This window comes from Rhinolophus sinicus, linkage group LG16 (genome assembly GCF_036562045.2).
Source record: "Rhinolophus sinicus isolate RSC01 linkage group LG16, ASM3656204v1, whole genome shotgun sequence".
Classification (NCBI taxonomy): Eukaryota; Metazoa; Chordata; class Mammalia; order Chiroptera; family Rhinolophidae; genus Rhinolophus; species Rhinolophus sinicus.
In genome coordinates, this window is record NC_133765.1 from 10,504,473 (window position 1) to 10,523,557 (window position 19,085).

At 36.5% G+C, this 19,085-nt stretch overlaps 1 protein-coding gene across 3 annotated transcripts in view; it reads left to right on the top strand.

Annotated features, from left to right (window-relative positions):
* ARHGAP32 (Rho GTPase activating protein 32) overlaps positions 1–19,085 on the top strand; it is a 328,994-nt gene that overhangs the window by 172,698 nt on the left and 137,211 nt on the right. For all 3 annotated transcript variants that reach the window (XM_019713045.2, XM_019713048.2, XM_074321761.1), the window contains one exon: positions 18,608–18,694. In XM_019713045.2, coding sequence (XP_019568604.2) covers positions 18,608–18,694 — 87 coding nt within the window. The remainder of the gene's footprint in view (positions 1–18,607; positions 18,695–19,085) is intronic.

Genomic DNA, 19,085 nt, shown 5'->3' on the forward strand with positions numbered 1-19,085 from the left:
AGCAGTTTGGATATGTTTGCCCACTGCCTTATGGCCTTCAAAGTTTCTGATATGAAATATTCTGATAATCTCATTGAGGATCCTTCATATGTGACTAGTTGCTTCTCTTGCTGCTTTTAAGATCCTCTCATTGTATTTGCCTTTTGAAAGTTTGATTATAATGTTTCTTGGAATGCGTCTCTTCAAGTTCATCTTACTCGGAGTTTGTTGACCTTCTTGGATGTTTATATTCATGTCTTTATTCATATTTGGGAATTTTTCAGCCATTATTTCTTTAAACATTCTCTGTCCCTTTTCTTGTTCTGGTACTCCCACAATGGATATGGGATGGTGTCCCATAGGTCCCTTAGGCTCTGTTCACTTTTCTTTCTTTCTGTTTCTCAAACTGAGTACTTTCCATCATATCTTCAAGTTTGCTGATTTTTCTTCTTCTGCCTGCTCAAATTTCCCCTAAGTTCCTCTTATGAAATTTTCATTGCAGTTGTTTTACTTTTAGGTACAGAATGCTCTTTTTTTTTTTTTTTTTTTTAATTTTCTAGTTCTTTGTTAATGTTTTTATTTTGTTTATACCTCATTTTTTAAACTTTCTTTACATCTGCCTTTAGTTTCTTGGGTGTCTTTAAGACTTGTTTTAAAGTCTTTTTCAAGTATATCCACTGTCACTTTTTTTTTAGGGAGAGTTCCTGATGATCCATTTTTTTCCTACGAATGGGCCATACTTTCCCATTTCTTTGTATGCTTTCTGGTTTTTTGTTGATTTAAACTTGACATTTCATTGTAGTAACGTACATATAGCATACAAAGGCAATTTTAATGATCTTTCCTTTGAGTTTTAGCATTGTGTGTGTAGTTGACTTCTCTGCATCTTCACTTAGGTGACTCATAAGCATCTTAAATTTAGCACGCCTAGAACAGTCTCCTGAAACCTGCTTCTCCTGCTGTCTTCATCATCTTGGTAAATAACCACTCTGTCTTTCCAGTTCCTGAGCTCAGCGAAAACCTTGGAGTCATCTTGGACTTTTCTCTTTCTGTTACTCCTCATATTCAGTCCATCAACAATATTCTTGGCTCGGTCTTTAAAATGAATCCAGCATCTGACCACACCTACATGTTTCTCTGCTGTCACCTTAGGCTATCTATTATCATTTTAGGGTTAATATTTATTTATTTATTTAAAATATTTTTGGGGGGTGAAGGGGAACAGGACTTTATTGGGAAACAGTATGTATTTCCAGGACTTTATTGGGGAACAGTGTGCTTTTCCTGGGACCCATAAACTCCAAGTCAAATTGTTGTCCTTTCAATCTTAGTTGTTGTGGAGGGCACAGCTCAGTTGCAAGTCCAGTTGCCATTGTTCCCACATGGGCCAGCAAGCTGCGTCCTCCACAACTAGAATGAAGACAACGAACTGCCACTGAGCTCCCCGGTGGCTGGATGGCTCAGTTGGTTGGAGCGCATGCTCTCAACCACGAGGTTGCCGGTTCGACTCCCGCCAGGGGTGGTGGGCTGCGCCGCCTGCAACTAAGATTGAACACGGCACCTTGAGCTGAGCTGCCGCTGAGCTCCCGGATGGCTTAGTTGGTTGGAGTGCGTCCTCTCAACCACAAGGTTGCTGGTTTGACTCCCACCAGGGATGGTGGGCTGCGCCTCCTGCAACTATGGTTCCAATACATCTTTCCTGCCTTTTATTCATGATTCTGTCTTGTATCAAATTGAACTGTTTGTTTATTAAATGAGCCATTTATTAAATGATCTTTCCTGTGTTTTACCCTTTTTCCCTATCATATATCAAGAATTTTGCATATCCTTCAAGGCATGTATCAGATCTTAACAAAATTTTAAAAAGCTTTCCTGATCTACTTCTCTTTCTGCCTCCAATCCTCAGCCGATGAATTGGTTTCTTAATCATAACACATTGTATGTTTTACTATTGATATAATTTACATGACAAAAAATTTCACATAACTTAAAATTCATCATTTTTTTATTAAGGTAAATTCATGTAATACAGAATTTACCATGTTAACCATTTGTAAGTGTACAATTCAGTGGCTTTTAGCACATTCAAAATGTGCAACCATCACTACAGTTGAATTCTAGAATGTTTTCTTTACACCCCCCCAAAAGAAACCTCATACATTTTTAGCAGTCACTCCCTATTACCCTTCTATTCAACCCTTGATAACCTCTAATTTGCTTTCTGTCTCTAAGGATTTGTCTGTTCTGGATCGTTCATATAAATATAATCATACATTATGTTGTCTTTTGTGTTGGCTTCTTTTACTAGCATAGTATTTTTAAGATTCATCCATGTTGCAGAACTTACCAGTACTTTAGTCTTTTTTATGGCTGAATAATGTTCCACTATGTGGCTATACCGCATATTGTTAACCATTCTTCATGGTTGTTTGAGTTGTTTACAGTTTTTGACTGTTATGAATAATGCTAATGTAAACAATCATGTGTGATTTTTTTTTTTTTTTGGTGTGAACATGTTTTCAATTCTCTTGATATATATTATATGTCTTTTTGAATATATCCACCCTAGTGGGTGTGACTAGATGGATATTTGCTTGTTGGCCATTTATGTATCTTCTTTGGAGAAATGTTTATTCAAGTCCATATTGTAATTGGGTTGTTTGTCTTTTTATTGTTGAGTTGTAAGAGTTCTTTATATTATTCTGAATGTTACATCCTTATCAGATTTTGTATAATTTGCAAATACTTTCTCACATTCTATGGGTTCTTTTCACTTTCTTCAAGTGTCCATTAAAAGACAAAAGTTTTTAATTGAATGAAGTCAAATTTATATGTCTTTTTTTCCTTTTTTGCGTGTTTTTGTTGTCAGATCGTAGAAACCATTGACTAACCCAAGATCATGAAGATTTACACCTATGGTTAGTTTAAAGAATTTATGGTTTTAGTGCTTACATTGATATCTTTGATCAGTTTTGAGTTAATTTTTGTATATAGTGTGATGTAGGGGGTCCAGATTCATTCTTTTGTATGTGGATATCCAGTTTTCCCAGCACCATTTGTTGGAAAGACTATTCTTTCTCCCTTGAATGGTCCAGGCACCCTTACTGAAAAGCTGTTGACCATCTGATGTATAACTTTTTTTCTGGACTTTCGATTCTATTCTTTTCAATTATATGTGTTCTGTGCCAGTGCTGCAGTATTTTGATTACTGTAACTTTGTAATGTGTTTTGAAATTGAGAACTGTGAGTCTTCCAACTTCATTCTTCTTTTTCAAGCTTTGGCTGTTCTGGGTCCCTTGCATTTCCATGTGCATTTTAGGATAAGCATGTTCATTTCTGTAAAAAGGCAGTCGACATTTTTATAAGAATTGCATTGATTATGTAGTTCAATTTGTAGAATATTGTCATCTTAGTATAAAGAATTTATTTTAAAAACATTTAACCTAGTAGAGTGTGTCCCAGAAATTTAAAGGTGTCTCAACAATCTATTTCTATGACCAAAGTAGTTCTCTGTACTAATTTTTAAGGATAGCTTATTCATGCTCTATAAAGTGTACCGAAATAAGAACATGACATGGTACACTTCTCCTGACTCTGTGTTGTTATTTTTCCTCTTCACTTTGTCATATCCCCTGTTTATTTAAATTTGAGCTCACAGTTCATCTACCTCATCTTAACCAGAAGGAAAGTTATCTGTCGTCTAGTGTTCTAGCGTATCCAGGAGCTGCACTTCCTTTTCAGTAAAGACAAGGACAACAAGACCAAGATGAACTGACAGTCTCTCTAGTGGTAGAGAGAAGAGAGTGTGGTACATGAGAACATACCACCAGCTGGTCACACCCATTCTACACCACACCAGTAGTGTATAACCATTTGAAACAAAAGCCGTGATAATTTTACTATTCTCACCCCAATCAAAAAGTTAAGTTTTCCTTCAACCAAACCAAATAAAAGTATAAGCCATACTTTTCTGTACATTCTGTAGTAATACTTTCTCTTAAGCCAAGAGAGTTCATTATCATTTGCAGGGAGCATTTGAAATAAGTTCACATAGTGAGTTATTAGTGCTGCTGTCATCCAAGTATCTCATTTGAGATGGTCCAGTCCGAGAGTTAGGTGTATAAAATTGGTTGAGCGATGAAAACATATATCCTATATATTGGGGTCACATTACACATGTAATTTACTTCCACAAATTTGACCAAATATGCTCATAAAATAGTTTTGTTGAGTCTTAAGCTGTTAAGCATCTGAGATGTTACTCTGCTTATATGCTAACAAATCAGCCTGCTACAGTTACTTTCTTTCTCTCCCTCCGCCCCCGCCAAACATGAGGTCTCTACATCAGCGATTAGACCTTTCATTTACTTGCAGAATAACTGTATTCATGCCCAGTTCTATATTGCGAACCACATATACCTTAGGTGTATAGTGGGGTTTTGTACCACAAGAGACAAACTCTGAAATTATGAAACTTGGAGCTTATATAGCAGAGCTGACACTCTGTCCTTTTGCCTCTCTGCATGTGGAGAGAGGGACCTTCGCTCTCGATTGTAAACAAATCCTCTCTGGGGAAAAGAGAAATGGTCTCTATTTCATAAATACCCTGGGATATAAATGTGGCTCTGGGGAGAGAGCAAACTTTTCTCTCTCTGGAGGGCTCTACCTGTAGGGTTGCTGTTCAGTCATCCTTTAACCCAGGTGCTAAAACTATGTGCTCAGAAAGTCCTGAACATACAGAAATGCAAAAATATTCATGAAGCATTGTTTCCTGACAAGTATACGTTCTGGAGTGAGCTTCTATAAGTTGGGAGATATGATTCTGCTGTTCTGTCATTTAATGTCATTTCCCATGTATTCTTCATGCATTGAAGTGAGTGTTATTCTAGTGTCTGAAAATGAGCAAATCAGTTACTTAATCTGGTACTCAACCTAGGAAACAGTGCTCTATTCTATTTCTGGAAGGAAAAACAGACTATTAGGCTTATTAAGATGCATATTGGTCTCCAGCTTTTTCCAAACAAATTTGAAGTGCAGTTTTGTCTATTTTATCTAAGATGTAATTCTAATGTAGAGGTATTCGTCCACTGTGCATTCTCAACTTAGGTGTTTTAAAGTATTTTCAGTGATGAATATTAGGGTGTTGACAGTGGGCATGAGTGGACCACATAATATTGTGGAAACAAATTAGTTTTCATGTTTCCACATCTACTACAGGCTACAGAGGTGATGGAAACTGTTTACAAATTCCAGAGGAATGTCACAGTGAAATTGCAACTGTAATAAAACTATAAAAGATGAGAACTCTTTCTGTGCCCCCATGCAATCTGTTGATTAGGCTTTGATAAATGTTTTTTTATATGGGTGGGGTGATGTATTTTTACCCTGATTTACACCACTGATTCCCATTCTCCATGTAGAGAAAGGACTTTTCTGAATATTTGAAGGCTTTCTGAGTAGAGTTGTATTTTTAAAGATCCTAACAACACTAATTGCAGATTGGTTTCCATGGTAATAGAAAAGTGAATTCAATATAGGAAAAATAACTCCAAAAATAGATTTGTAAGAAATCTAGAAGTATGGGAAATGGAGATTCTATTTTCCATTCCTTAGAGACAAAGGATTGATATAGCATTAAGTTGAAGTAAAAATAATTTCAGTAATTACGTTCATGTCATTTTATAAGCAAATGTAGCGTAATTGTTCATAGTGTACATATATTTCTGGAATACGTGGTTGAGGTATTGTATGAAACACTGATGTCTGACTTGTGCATAGGATGTCTTAAAACCCCAAAACAACTCATTTAGAATGGTTTTATTGAATGCCTTATATGTGCTAGATACTTATTTGAGTATCATTGATGAAGAAGATGAGAGATTCTTTCCTCAGGGGAAACAAGCAATATACCATTAAAGGTAAGGTAAGAAAAACGTAGTACATGTTATAAGAATGCTTTTAGGTGTTCAAAAGCAAGAGAGGTTATTTCCTGTGGCATTCAAGGAAGATTTTATTGAAGATTGAATAGGTTTTGGATATGCAGAAATGGAAATCAAGAGCATTTAGAGAAGGAAAACTAGCATAGACAAAGGTGCCTGGAAAGGAAGGGGATGAATGGATTAGAATAATTGTGGGAAAATGTGGTTTAGAATATATTTGGTGAAATGGCATTCTTCAAGTTTCATCTAAGGTATTTGGACTTGATATTTAAATTGTTTTCTTAGTAGGAATTGAGAAAGTATTGAGGGATTTTGAGAAGAAAGTACCATGATCAGTGTGTAAGGGAAATGGAGAGAGACCAGTTGGAAGACTACTATAATCATCCAGTCTGCGATCATCTAGACCAGGGGAGTCCAAACTTTTTTCAACAGTTTTTACCAAGGGCCATATGTGGTAAAATACACAAACAGCCCGGCCACTCACTCGAGGTGAAGTACGTATTGCCTCACCTGGTTTATTTAAGTAAACTAAATATATTTTTGGAATTTGCTGCGGGCCAAATAACAATGGATCGCGAGCCGTAGTTGGCCCGTGGGCCGCAGTTTGGACACCCCTGATCTAGACCATTTGTGTGAGGCCCAGAACCAGAAAAGTAGTAGTGGAGATGGGAAAAGAGGGACAGGTGTGAGAGGCAAGTTTTGGGAGACAGTGGATATGAAGGAATCAAAGGCTGAGAGTAGAGCTTGACCCTGCGTATATAAAAAGAAAGGCTGTATGGAGAGGCGCAGTGGTAGAGGAATCTAGGATGATCAAGTCTGTCAGCTGTCTGAATGGTTATGTTATTTATTTACTTTGGGAATTAAGGAGGAAGAAAGGAACATGCGGCAAAAGATAACAAACTCAGTTTTGAAAATGAGTATTCTATTCTAGTGAAACAATGTTTATTCAGTTATGTATAAAATAATTAGTGATCCTTAAATTCCAGATACTTTTCAAGATGTTGGTGTAGGCTAATATACTTATCTCATTTTTCCTTATATATTATGGTAAAATATCTGTCAAACGTGTATTACAAATATTTTTATTCTAGTTGGTAACTCATCTTTCCACTTGGTTTATGGTGTCCCCTTTGCGATAACTTTAAAATTTTGGATGTAGTCAATTTTATCAGTCTTTTATTTTGTGCTGTTCATGTTTTATTAGGTTGGTGCAAAAAATAACTGTAGTTTAAAAAGTTGAAAATAATCGCAAAACCTCAATTACTTTTGCACCAACCTAATAGCTAAGAAATTCTTCCTTGCCTTGTGGGCATAAAGGTATTTTCCTATATCTTTATTCTTGCTCTTGTTCTTATTCTACATTTTAAACTCGATTTTCACACTTCAGTGTTTAATTTACCTGGAATTATTGTTTGGATATCTATTTTTAAAGTTATCTTAGACCATTGACTAATACTAGCAGTATTTTGTTTTCCCAGTGGTTAATAAGGTCCAATCAGTCATCTATCAGTGTCCGAATATGTGTGTCCGTTATTTGTCTGTCTTTTGTGATCCACAGTCTGTCCCTTTGACAGTATCACACTATTTTAATTAATAGCTTTCTGTTTGCTTTTGTATAACAAACACCTCAAAACTCAGTGACCTAACATGACAACCATTTTATTATTTCATGATTCCTTGGGTTGACTCAGATGGGGTAGTTCTCTGTTGGTTTCCTTTGGATTCTCTCATTCACTTGCAGTCATGTGATGGCAGCTGGGGCTGGATGTTTTTTTTTTTTTTTAATTAAATTTATTGGGGTGACAATTGTTAGTAAAATTACATAGATTTCAGGTGTACAATTCTGTATTACATCATCTATAAATCCCATTGTGTGTTCATCACCCAGAGTCAGTTCTCCTTCCATCACCATATATTCGATCCCCCTTACCCTCATCTCCCACACCCCACCCCCCTTACCCTCTGGCAACCACTAAACTATTGTCTGTGTCTATGAGTTTCTGTTTCTCATTTGTTTGTCTTGTTCTTTTGTTGTTTTTGGTTTATATACCACATATCAGTGAAATCACATGGTTCTCCGCTTTTTCTGTCTGACTTGTTTCGCTTAGCATTACTCTCTCAAGATCCATCCATGTTGTCACAAATGTTCCTATATCATCTTTTCTTACTGCTGAATAGTATTCCATTGTGTATATATACCACAACTTCTTTATCCATTCATCTATCGAAGGACATTTTGGTTGTTTCCATGTCTTGGCCACCGTAAACAAAGCTGCAATGAACATTGGAGCACACGTGTCTTTATCTCTAAATGTTTTCAGATTTTTTGGGTAGATACCCAGGAGAGGGATTGCTGGGTCATATGGCAATTCCATTCATAATTCTTTGAGGAACCTCCACACTGCCTTCCATAACGGCTGCACCAGTCTGCAAGAATTACATTTAATCTATAGGTTACTAGAGGGATAATTATTGCACTTACCGTATTGAGTTTTCAAACCTATTTGGATTATTTTTATCTTCCTTTACATCTTTAGGTAATGTTTAGTGATTTCCTCTATATTCTGCAGCTTTTGTTTGGTTAATTTAAGTACCTTATAGTTTTGATTGCTGTTGTGAATGGGATATTTTTAAATTTCAATTTAAAATGAGATTTTATCGATTATTGAAATTATGGTGATTTTCTTCACAGTTAAAAAAATCACTTTTAAAACAGATTGATTGAGATATATCTCATATACCATAAATTCACCGATATAAATTATGCAGTTCACTGTTTTTTTAATATATTCACAATGTTGTGCAACTATCACCAAAGTCTAATTTTAGAACATTTTTTTCACTCCAAAAAGAAACCCTGTACCCCTTATCAGTCATTTGCTTTCCCTCCCAAATCTGCGGGCCCCTATTCCTCCCCCTACAGCTCTGGTAACCACTATCTACTTTCTGTATTTATGGGTTTGCCTATTCTGGGTATTTCATGTAAATAGAATCATGCAATATGCAATCTTTTGTGACTGGCTTTTTTCACTTAGCGTAATGTTTTCAAAGTTTATTTAAGACATAGCATGCATCAGTTGTTCATTGTTTTTATCATTAAACAATGTTCCATTGTATGGCTACACACTGTGTTTTGTGCATTTTTAATTTTGCATTTTAAATTTGATACTTCTGAGAGATTTTGGCTTTTGGGAAGATGAAGTAGACTGGTGAGTTTTCTTTCTTTTTAAATCATTTCATATGTACAACTCAATTGACATTAAATACATTCACGTTGTTGTGCAAAAATCACCATTTATCTCCAGAATTTTTCATCAACACAAACTAAGGAATACAATGATGATTGAAGACATGAAATAATCAGTGTAATACACCACAGTAACTGACGGAATGAAAAAAAACACCCATGTGTATCTCTGGTAAGGGAGAAAAATCATTTGACAAATTTAGCACCTTTTCATTATGAAAACACTCAACAAACTAAGAGAGTGAATATGAAAAACCCACAGCTAACATCATACCAATGGTGAAAAACTGAAAGCATTTCCCCTACCATCAAGAGCAAGATAAAAATGCCTGATTTTACCACTTCTGTTCAACATGGTGTTGGAAGTCTTGGGAAGAGCAATTAGACAAGGGAAAAAAAAAGGCATCTGGATTGGAAAGAAAGAAGTAAAATTGTCTCTGTTCATAAATGACATAATGTTATATGTACAAAATTATAAAGGTTTTACAAGAAAACGCCTAAAAATAATAAATTCAACAGTTACAGAATGTAAAATATATCATGTAAAATATAAAATGTAACATATCAGTTATGTTTCTATAACAAGGAAGAATCTGAAAAAGGAAATTAAGAAAATAATTCAATTTACTGTAGTATCAAAAACAATAAAATACTTAGGAATAAACTTAAGAAGGTGAATTACTTGTACTCAGAAAGCTGCAAGAATTTAAAGAATTCCTGATAAATGTAGTCATTCTGATTTCATGGATTGGAAGACTTAATATTGTCTTCCAATCCAAGATGGCAGTACTATGCAAAGCAATCTAGATCTTCAGTGTAATCCTGTGAAAATCCTAGTGACATTTTTTTTTTTTCCAGAAATGGAAAGCACATCTTAAAATTCATGTGACTTCTCAAGGGACCCTAAATAGCCAGAACAATCTTGAAGAAGAATAAAGTTGAAGAACTCATACTTTTTAATTTCAAAGCTTACCACAAAGCTAACAATTAAACAGTATGGTTCTGGCATAAGACAGACGCATAGACCAATGGAATAGAATAGATAGCCCCAAAGTAAACCCTCAGATTTTATGGCCTGTTGATTTACAATGAGATTGCCAAGTCCATTTAATGAAGGAAAAGATAGCTTTCAACAAGTGATGCTGGGAAAACGATATCCACATGCAATAGAATGATGCTGGACCCTTACTTTAAACCATGATACAAAAATAAACTGAAAATGGATCTAAGATCTAAATGTGAACACGAAATCATAAAACTTAGAACAACATCTTCATGACGTTGGATTTGGCAAGTGATTTCTTTGTGACACCAAAATTAAAGGCAAAAAATATATATAGATAAATTTGATTTCATCAAAATTAAAAAGTTTTGTCATTAGAAGACATTATCAAGAGTGAAAGACAACCGGTGTAATGGGAGAAAATATTTGCAAATCATATATCTAATACAGGATTAATATCTGAAATATGTAAAGAGCTCTTACAACTACAAAAAGCAAAACAAAAAGTTCACAAATGGGCAAAGAACTTGAATTGACATTTTTCTAAAGAAGATGTGCAGATTGCCAATAAGCATGAAAAGATGTTAATTATTAAAAGTAGTGTATTGAAGTCTCCTACTATTATCATAAAGCTATCTATTTGCCCCTTCGATTCTGTCAGTGTTTTCTGTATATATTTTGGGGCTCTTTTGCTTGTTGCATAGATCCCCCCGCCCCCCGCCGCACTCCCCGGTTTTATTGAGGTATGATTGACAAAATTTGTACAGGGTTCCCTTGCTATCTGAAAGTAGAGCTTTTCTACGAAACCTTTTGTAAGCAAAAATGGCATAAAGAAGCAATTACCATTACTTTTTGTGGAAAAAATTTTGATCGTTCCCAGAACCAAAAATTCATTGCCCACACAATATCATTATTTCATTCATTCACCATGATCAAAACACTTAATTACATCCAGTTTTACGCTAAGCATTACAGCCTTGTTGAAGCGCTCAGTTAATTTTTTTCTGTGCAGTCATTATGTGTTTTAGCTGTATGATTTTTTATGGTTTCTGTTTCTTTGTTAACTTCTCATTTTGTTCATGTATTATTTTCTTAATTTCATTTAGTTGTCTGTGTTTTCTTGTATTTTATTGGACTTCTCTAAGATGATTATTTTGAGTTCTTAGTCTGTCAAGTCATAGATCTCCATTTTTTAGGATCCAGTATTGGATTTCTTTTTTTGATTTTTTTTTTTTTTTTTATTGGGGAAGCTGAACAGGACTTTATTGGGGAACAGTGTGTATTTTTTCAGGATTGTTTTCCAAGTTGATGTCCTTTCAGTCTTAGTTGTGGAGGGCACAGCTCAGCCCCAGGTCCAGTTGCCGTTGCTAGTTGTAGGGGGCGCAGCCCACCATCCCATGCGGGAGTTGAAACAGCAACCTTGTGGTTGAGAGGACACGCTCCAACCAACTGAGCCATCCGGGAGCTCAGTTCAAGGTGCCATGTTCAATCATTAGTTGCAGGGGGCGCTGCCCACCATCCCTTGTGGGAAATTGAACTGTCAACCTTGTGGTTGAGAGCCTGCGCTCCAACCAACTGAGCCATCCGGGAGCTCAGCTCAAGGTGCCGTGTTCAATCATTAGTTGCAGGGGGCGCTGCCCACCATCCCTTGCGGGAGTCGAGCTGGCAACCTTGTGGTTGAGAGCCCACTGGCCCATGTGGGAATCGAACCCGCAGTCTTCGGAGTTAGGAGCAGGGAGCTCCAACCGCCTGAGCCACGGGGCTGGCCCCTGTTATTGGATTTTTATTTGTTATCTTTGGTGGTGTCATGTTTCCCTGATATTTTATTATCTTTATGTGCTTGCATTCCTGTCTGCACAGGTGCAGAAGTGGTTGTGTTCTAGTCTTTACAGGTTTGTTTTGGTAGGGAAAGACTTTCATCAGTCAGCCCCACTTGTGGTTTTGAGTGGGCCACCTGGTAGTGTCTGCAAGGAAGGTGGGGCTTGCTGCTGGGGTTTTTGGTGGATGGGCTGCTGCCTATTGTCTGAGGTCAGATGGGGTCTCTGGCTGGACTTCACAGTCAGGCAGGACCGCTTTCTAGGCTTCTTTACCTATGGCTGTAACTTGCTGGGCTCTATAATCATCACTGGTCAGGTCATTTGTGCTACAGGCTATACTCCCTGATCATTCGGTGCCTCTGAATGAATTGGTGTTCAGGCAGGGCTGCAGACTGGGCTCCATGATTGGGTGAGGCTTGAAGGCTGTTCTGTACATTTGGGTGGGGTCGCAAGCTTGGCTTTGTGACGGTAGGTTGGGACCTGTAGGCCATGCCATTCACATATGTGGGGTAACTGGCTGGATTCCCCATCCAGGCAGGGCTGCCAATCAGGAGTGATCACTGCCCAGATTCCCAGGCTGGGCAGGGCTGCAAGCAGTGCCTTGCAGTTGGGTGTTGCTGTAGTTCGTCATAGCAATTGGTTAGGGTCACTGACTGTTCCGTGGTTGGCTGGTCTGTTGATTGGGGACTCAAACGATGTGAAATAATGATTGTGTCCCTGGTCTTACATGCCACCATTTTGGCTCTGTGGTTGGGTTGAGTTGCTGGCTGAGTCCTCTGGTTGGGCAAGGTCACCAGCAAGAACACGGTGCCACTTCCAAGATTCATTCACTGGTAGCTCTGTGCCCTGTCCCCCTTTGTTACTAGGTGACTTCAAGGGGCATACCTCTGCCATTTCCCCGTTGAGGCAAGACAGAGGTGGGCCTCCTGAGGTTTGCTCCCAAATACTGGGGAAGCCAGATATCCATCTTGGGCTTTAAAAAAACCCACAAAAACAAAAGAAAACGAAAAACCTACTGGAGAAATATTTCCAGGGAGTCCCTCTTAGTGTGATTCTCTGCTGGCCCGAGAGAGGCAATGCAGTCAAAGTGAAACCACTTCTCTTACCCGTCAAATACAACTTTTTTCAATTTTTTTACTCCAAGGTTTGCTGTGGCCTTACCCCATGTGTTCTAGTATTTTCCCAAAGGCGTTCTTGTTAATGGATAGTTACTAATCCTTATTTTTGTGAAGGGATCTGGAGTTGGTATTCTCCTATTCCTCCCTATTCCTGGTATCACTCCTCATGTGATCTCTTTATGTCTGTCTCTTTTCTTCTGAAATTTCCATAACGCACGTTTTGTTCCTCTTGATGGTATCCTACAGGTCCCTTATGCACTTTTCACTTTTTAAAATTCCTCTTTCTTTCTAATTTTTGGACTGTATACTTTCATTTGTCCTTTCTTTATGTAAGCTGATTCCTCTTCCTGCCCAAATCTGCTGCTGGTCCTTTTTAGTAAAATTTTTGCTTTAGTTATTTATTTGTCATCCCTCAAATTTGTGTTTGAGTCTTTTTTTTCTTAGTTCTTTTCATTGATATCTCATTTTTTATACATTGTTTTCCTGCTTTCCTTTAGTTCTTTGTGGTTTCTTTGAGCTCTTTGAGTGTATTTCAGATGGTTCATTTGAACTGTGCTAACTCCTATATCTGGATTCTCAGGGGTAGTTTCTGTGGTTTTATTTTTAATTTTTCTTGTGAATGACTCATGTCTTCCTGTGTTCTTTTGTATGTGTTGTGATTTTTTGTTGTTGTTACATACTGAACATTTGAATACTATAATGTGGTAATCCTGGAAATCAGATTCCACCCTTTTCTATAGGTTTGCTGTTTTTGTTCACGAAGGCTGTAGTTGTCTGTTTGTTTAGTAGCTTTTCCAGAGTGTTTTTACAAAGTCTTTATTCTCTGTCATGGCTGCTCACTAAAGTCTCTCTTCTTTTAGCTTGTGTTCAAGTAATGGTTTTTCAGGGAATTCTTGAATGCTAGGAGTTAAAAATAAAACAATAAAACAAACAAAAAGCCACTTTCTACAGTCTTTGCACATTGCTTTTGTGTTAGGACACTCATTCAACACTAAAGATTAGTTAGAGGTTAAAGATTAAGATATTCTTATATCTTTCGTGTGTGCGTGTGTGTCCCATGCTGGACATGTTCATGGGTTTCTAAATGCCCCAGAATACACAGGCACTTTCGAATACCCTAATTTCACAAAGAACCTCTCCCCTGAGCTTTCCTTCCTAGGATTTAAGCTATTTTATGTCTTAACTATAATCCTTTGCTGCAGGTGGCTGCAGGTTTCTTGTTTAGTTTACAATATATTTTTTAAAATGTTGCTGCTTTTTTCCCCAGAGTCAGTTCCAAGTTCAGTGAAGCAGAGGTTTCTATCTTGCGTCAGTTTTTCAGGTAGTCACCAGATCAGGACAGCTAAACACAATAGTTGTACTCCTATCTTTACTCCTTCTGGCCCGTGGACCACGGTCCCACACTTGGGAACGAGGGCTGCCATTTTCAACAGTGCTGCTGAGTTAGGGAGGTGTTGGAGCAAGAGCAAGTACAAATACTACAATGTTTTCCTACAGTTTTTAAGTTGGCTTTTTCCTGATTCCGTCTTCTCATGGTTTTTTGTTTGTTTGTTTGTTTGTTTTGTTTTGTTTTTTGTAAGTTGATTCTGAGAGTTTTTGCTTGTTTCTCCATGTTTCTGTGGATGGACTAGAATTTGGAGCTGCCTATTCCACCATTTTGTTGACACCATTGACTATCTTCCTTTGCTTTTAATTTTATTTTTCCTCCCTGTCTCCTTGCCTTAATTTGGAAGTTTGCTCTTTCCTTCCCCCTTCTGCCCTCCAGTTCTGCATAGGAAGATTCATTTTACTTCTATTTTTAATTTCTGTTTCAGTTATTAGCATTTAAAATTGTATCCCTTTCCTTATAGTTTAGAAATTACATGTGATTTTTCTATTCTTTTAATGACTACCATTAAAATTTTAACTTGAATACATTATTTTCAGCCTAAAGTTTATTAATATATCTATTCCTCTCAAGCAATACCAGTACTTAGAGTGTTTTAACTGGGATCACTCTTTGTCTTCCATGCGGGTGTTGCCCAGGATTATAGTGCCATCTCTTTATCTCCTATAATCATTTTTTTGTTATACAGTTAAAATTTGTTTAGATGAAATACTTATTTGCTAAATTCTTTGCTCAGTGTTTCTACTTTACATCTTGGTTTTTTCCCCTGGAATCCTTTTCTTAAGTACATGTTTTAGAAGGTTATTTTATTGAGAATTTGTTGGTGGGAGCTTAAGTTTTTATCAGAAAATACTATTTTTTTTTTTGGTAGTTTTTTTGTATGAATAAATGTAGGTTAATTTATTTTCTTTTTTCAGAACTATTAAGATATTCTCAAACTTGCTTTATCTGTTATTGTTGTGACTAGGTGTTTTATGTTTATTTAACTACTTATCTCTTCTGGTATTGTTTATTTCTTCCTACAGTTCTGGGTTTTTATATGGTACCATTTCCCTTCAACCTGAAGAAACTGTTTTAACTTTTTTTCTTGCACTGGTCTATTGGAGACAGAGTCTGTCAGCTTTTGTCATTTGTAAAAGAAACTAAACTTTTTTTCTTGCACTGGTCTGTTGGAGACAGAGTCTCAGCTTTTGTCATTTGTAAATGTGCTTATGTTTCTTAAATTCCGTAAGGTTATTTTCATGGGATATAGAATTGACACTCTTCAGCACTTTAAAGATGTTTCTCTTCTGTCCTCTTTCTTATGAGAATTCAGCTGTCATTTATATTTTTCCTCTTTATGTAATGTTTTTTTCTTTGCCTATTTTAAAGAGGTTTGTCTTTATTTTTGTTGTTCAAAAGTGTGATTATAATATGCCTAGTATTGGTTTTTAAAATTTATCCTATTTGGGGTTCATGAAGTTTTCTTGAATTTGTTAATTGATATCTTTTACCAGTTTTAGAAAGTTCTCTTCTGATGTCTCACCAAATATTTCTCTGCTTTATTTTCTCTTTAATTTCCTTCTGGTACATGTGGTTGTCTGGTGATCTCTCAGAGATCTCAGATGTACTGTTATTTTTGATCATTCTTAATGTTTTTCTCTTGGATACATTCTAATGATCTGTTTTCAAGTTCACTGATTGTTTCATGCACTATGTCCAGTTTGCTGTTAATATCTGACAGTTTTTATTTCTAGCATTTTAGTTTGAATATTTTTATAGTTTCAGTCTCTGGTAGATTTTCCCATGTATTCTTACATACTATCTTGTCAAATAAATTTTAGAAATTTTATCATAATTATGTTCTCTTTGTTATTTCATTTTCCGGGTCATTTCTGTGTCCGATTTATTATTTCTTCTCTTTACCATGGATCACAGTTTCTTGTTTCTTAATGTGTTTTTCATATGCCAAATATGTAAAGTCAATAAATATTTTTCTCCAGAAACGGGCTTATCCCTTCTTCTTTTAGTCTGTTAGATAGTTATGTTAGATTATGTTAGTCTTATTTGATTGGGGGACTGAATCAAGTTGACCTATAGCTTATGTAGATCTGGCCTTTGTGGCAGCTTTAGTTTGCTTTTATCATTACTTTTAAATATTTTGAGTGTAAGTTCAGGAGGTTGTTTTTTTTCGTTTTTGTTTTTTCCCATCAGGGAGAATTGAAAATTGGTGAGATGTCTGAAGATCTTTTTGTGCTTTACTGCTAAGCCCACCAAGTTTCTGAACTGGTAGAGCGCACATGCTCTTTATCTCTGCTTTGCCACCTGGTTGCTAGTTCTCTTTGCTCTCCAGTCCTTTCTCCAGCTTTCTGTGCCAAAGGAGAACTCTGTTCTACCCCACATCTTGGTGTATAACTGCCCTGGGTTGTCTCTGTGGGGTTTTCCTCAGCTTTTCTGTGCCACCAACTTCCTTCAGTTGTTGAATGTCCTGAGTGCCTCAGAGATGTCTGTCTCAGCTCTGCCCTATCTCAGCTCTGCCCTATCTCAGTTTTATTGGCCTGAGGCCCATCTGTAGCCGTTAGCTGCCTTGTGCTTGGGGGACTGCACAAGCTCATCTCTGTCAGTTCTGCGGCTCTTCACCAGTCTTAGGTGTGCTACCTTATGCACTTGGTGAGTACATGCGGGAATCAGTTGGTGGGTCCATGTCTATTTTAAGGTAGTCGTTGAACTTTAGTTTATTACTCCAGTCCACATGCAGCAACTCAGGGGTTGGCTGGTTTTACCTTATCTTGCCTAAGGCAGAGTCTTTATCCTCTTCTATCTTTGCCAGGCATCCGGGCACATCCATGAATCTCTTTTGTCTCATGAAAGTCTTGTCGCCTTCTGCAACCTAGTTCATATAGGTTTCACCCTTAATTTTTATTTTTTTGACTTAAAAAAACTTATGATTTTGTAGGTATTCTGACTTATTTTGTCTAGTGTAGAATGATCGTTATCTCTTGTAAACTCTTAATATCAGGTGGTATTTTTTTTAACACTTAAAGTGACACTGCTTTATAAAACAATATATCTTCATCAACCTTACATTTCTTATAATATTAACTGTAATGACATAATATTTATTAAGTACTCACCGAGTGCCAGGCACCTTGGTGAACACTTTAAATGCACTATATCATTTAATACTCACAAACTTGAGAATAGGTGTTATTATATCATCCCCATTTTTCAGTTGAGAGATTGAGTAAGAAGGTCAATATTATACAACCAGTTAGTGACACTTTTGACTGAGGGTTTTCTGTCTCTGGAGCAGAGGTTGCAAATTCACATCTCTAGTTAGGGCAGGTACTATGTATGATAAATGAGTACATTGAGTAGGGTATAGAAAATAACAAAGGAAGCAGCATGATGAATGAAGGCTAACATTCAGCCTAGACACTGGTGAAAAAAATAGAGTAATCAGTTCTGTGGCAGAGTTCTTGGAGAACACATGCCATATTTAAAGGGGTTAGTCACTTCTCAGCTTTAGCCAGTTGTTGCCCATATGAGAATATGGGTCCAATATTTCAGATTTCCTGATTTTTCAATAGAAGTCAGAAATCTGTATTTTTCATATGAAATCACTCAGTTTTTAAATAAATGTTAGCTGATGGTTCAAATAAAAATAAAATAAAATCCAATGTTTAGACCTATATGGTGAATCTAAAATAAAACATCTGCAGAGCCAGCCTGTTTTCTGGGCCGCCAGTTTGCAATCTCTGTAATAGAGCCTGAGCTCTGTTAAACCCGTTAGTCACGCTGTCTCTCAGTGCCCACCTTAATGCCTTCCTTTTGCCTGTGTGCTATAAATTAAAGAAGTGAACACATGCTCTGGAATGAATGTATTTTATTTGCTGCTGTTATGCTGTTGTGTTGATTTAGATATAAGCTACAAAGACAATTCTTAGAAACACATTGTTTTCTTTTTAAATAATAAAATCCTGATTTCTTCATTTATCTGCCTTAAACGGTAGAGTTCTATTATGAAGCATATCTTACATTAAATTGATGTGAGGGTCTGAGTATTACTGAATACTTAGTTTATTCTTGTTCCTCAATACTGACTCCCTCTCTTCTTCCCTTGCTTCTTTGATAACAGCTTTCACTTTCAGAAGAACAGAATGATGTAACGAAAAATGGCTGTGAATCTAAAGAGCTGGTCTACCTCGTGCACATTGCTTGTCAGGTAATTTTGTGGATGTGTTCTCCATTTCACATAAAATTCAATTAGAATTATTTTAAGTTCACTATTAACTTTGTTTCTACAATGTGTTTTCTCACATTGCCTAATAGAATCCACAGAAAGATACCTGTACAATTTTGAAATGAAATTGGACTATGAATGACTTAAGAAAGAGAAATTAATGTGTTCAATACAGTACAAAGTGCAATGTATAGTTTAGTTTTACAACTGCATATCTTCTCTCTGCATTTTCAGAAAGTTTTTAAGGCTTTAGACATTTGTAAATGGATAACAGTGAATATAGTAACAGGTGTTTTGTTTTATTCTTTCTCCCAGTCATTTTGGTATTTCTTCATGTACTCAAGAATTGAAACAATTAAAAGGTTCAGTTTTG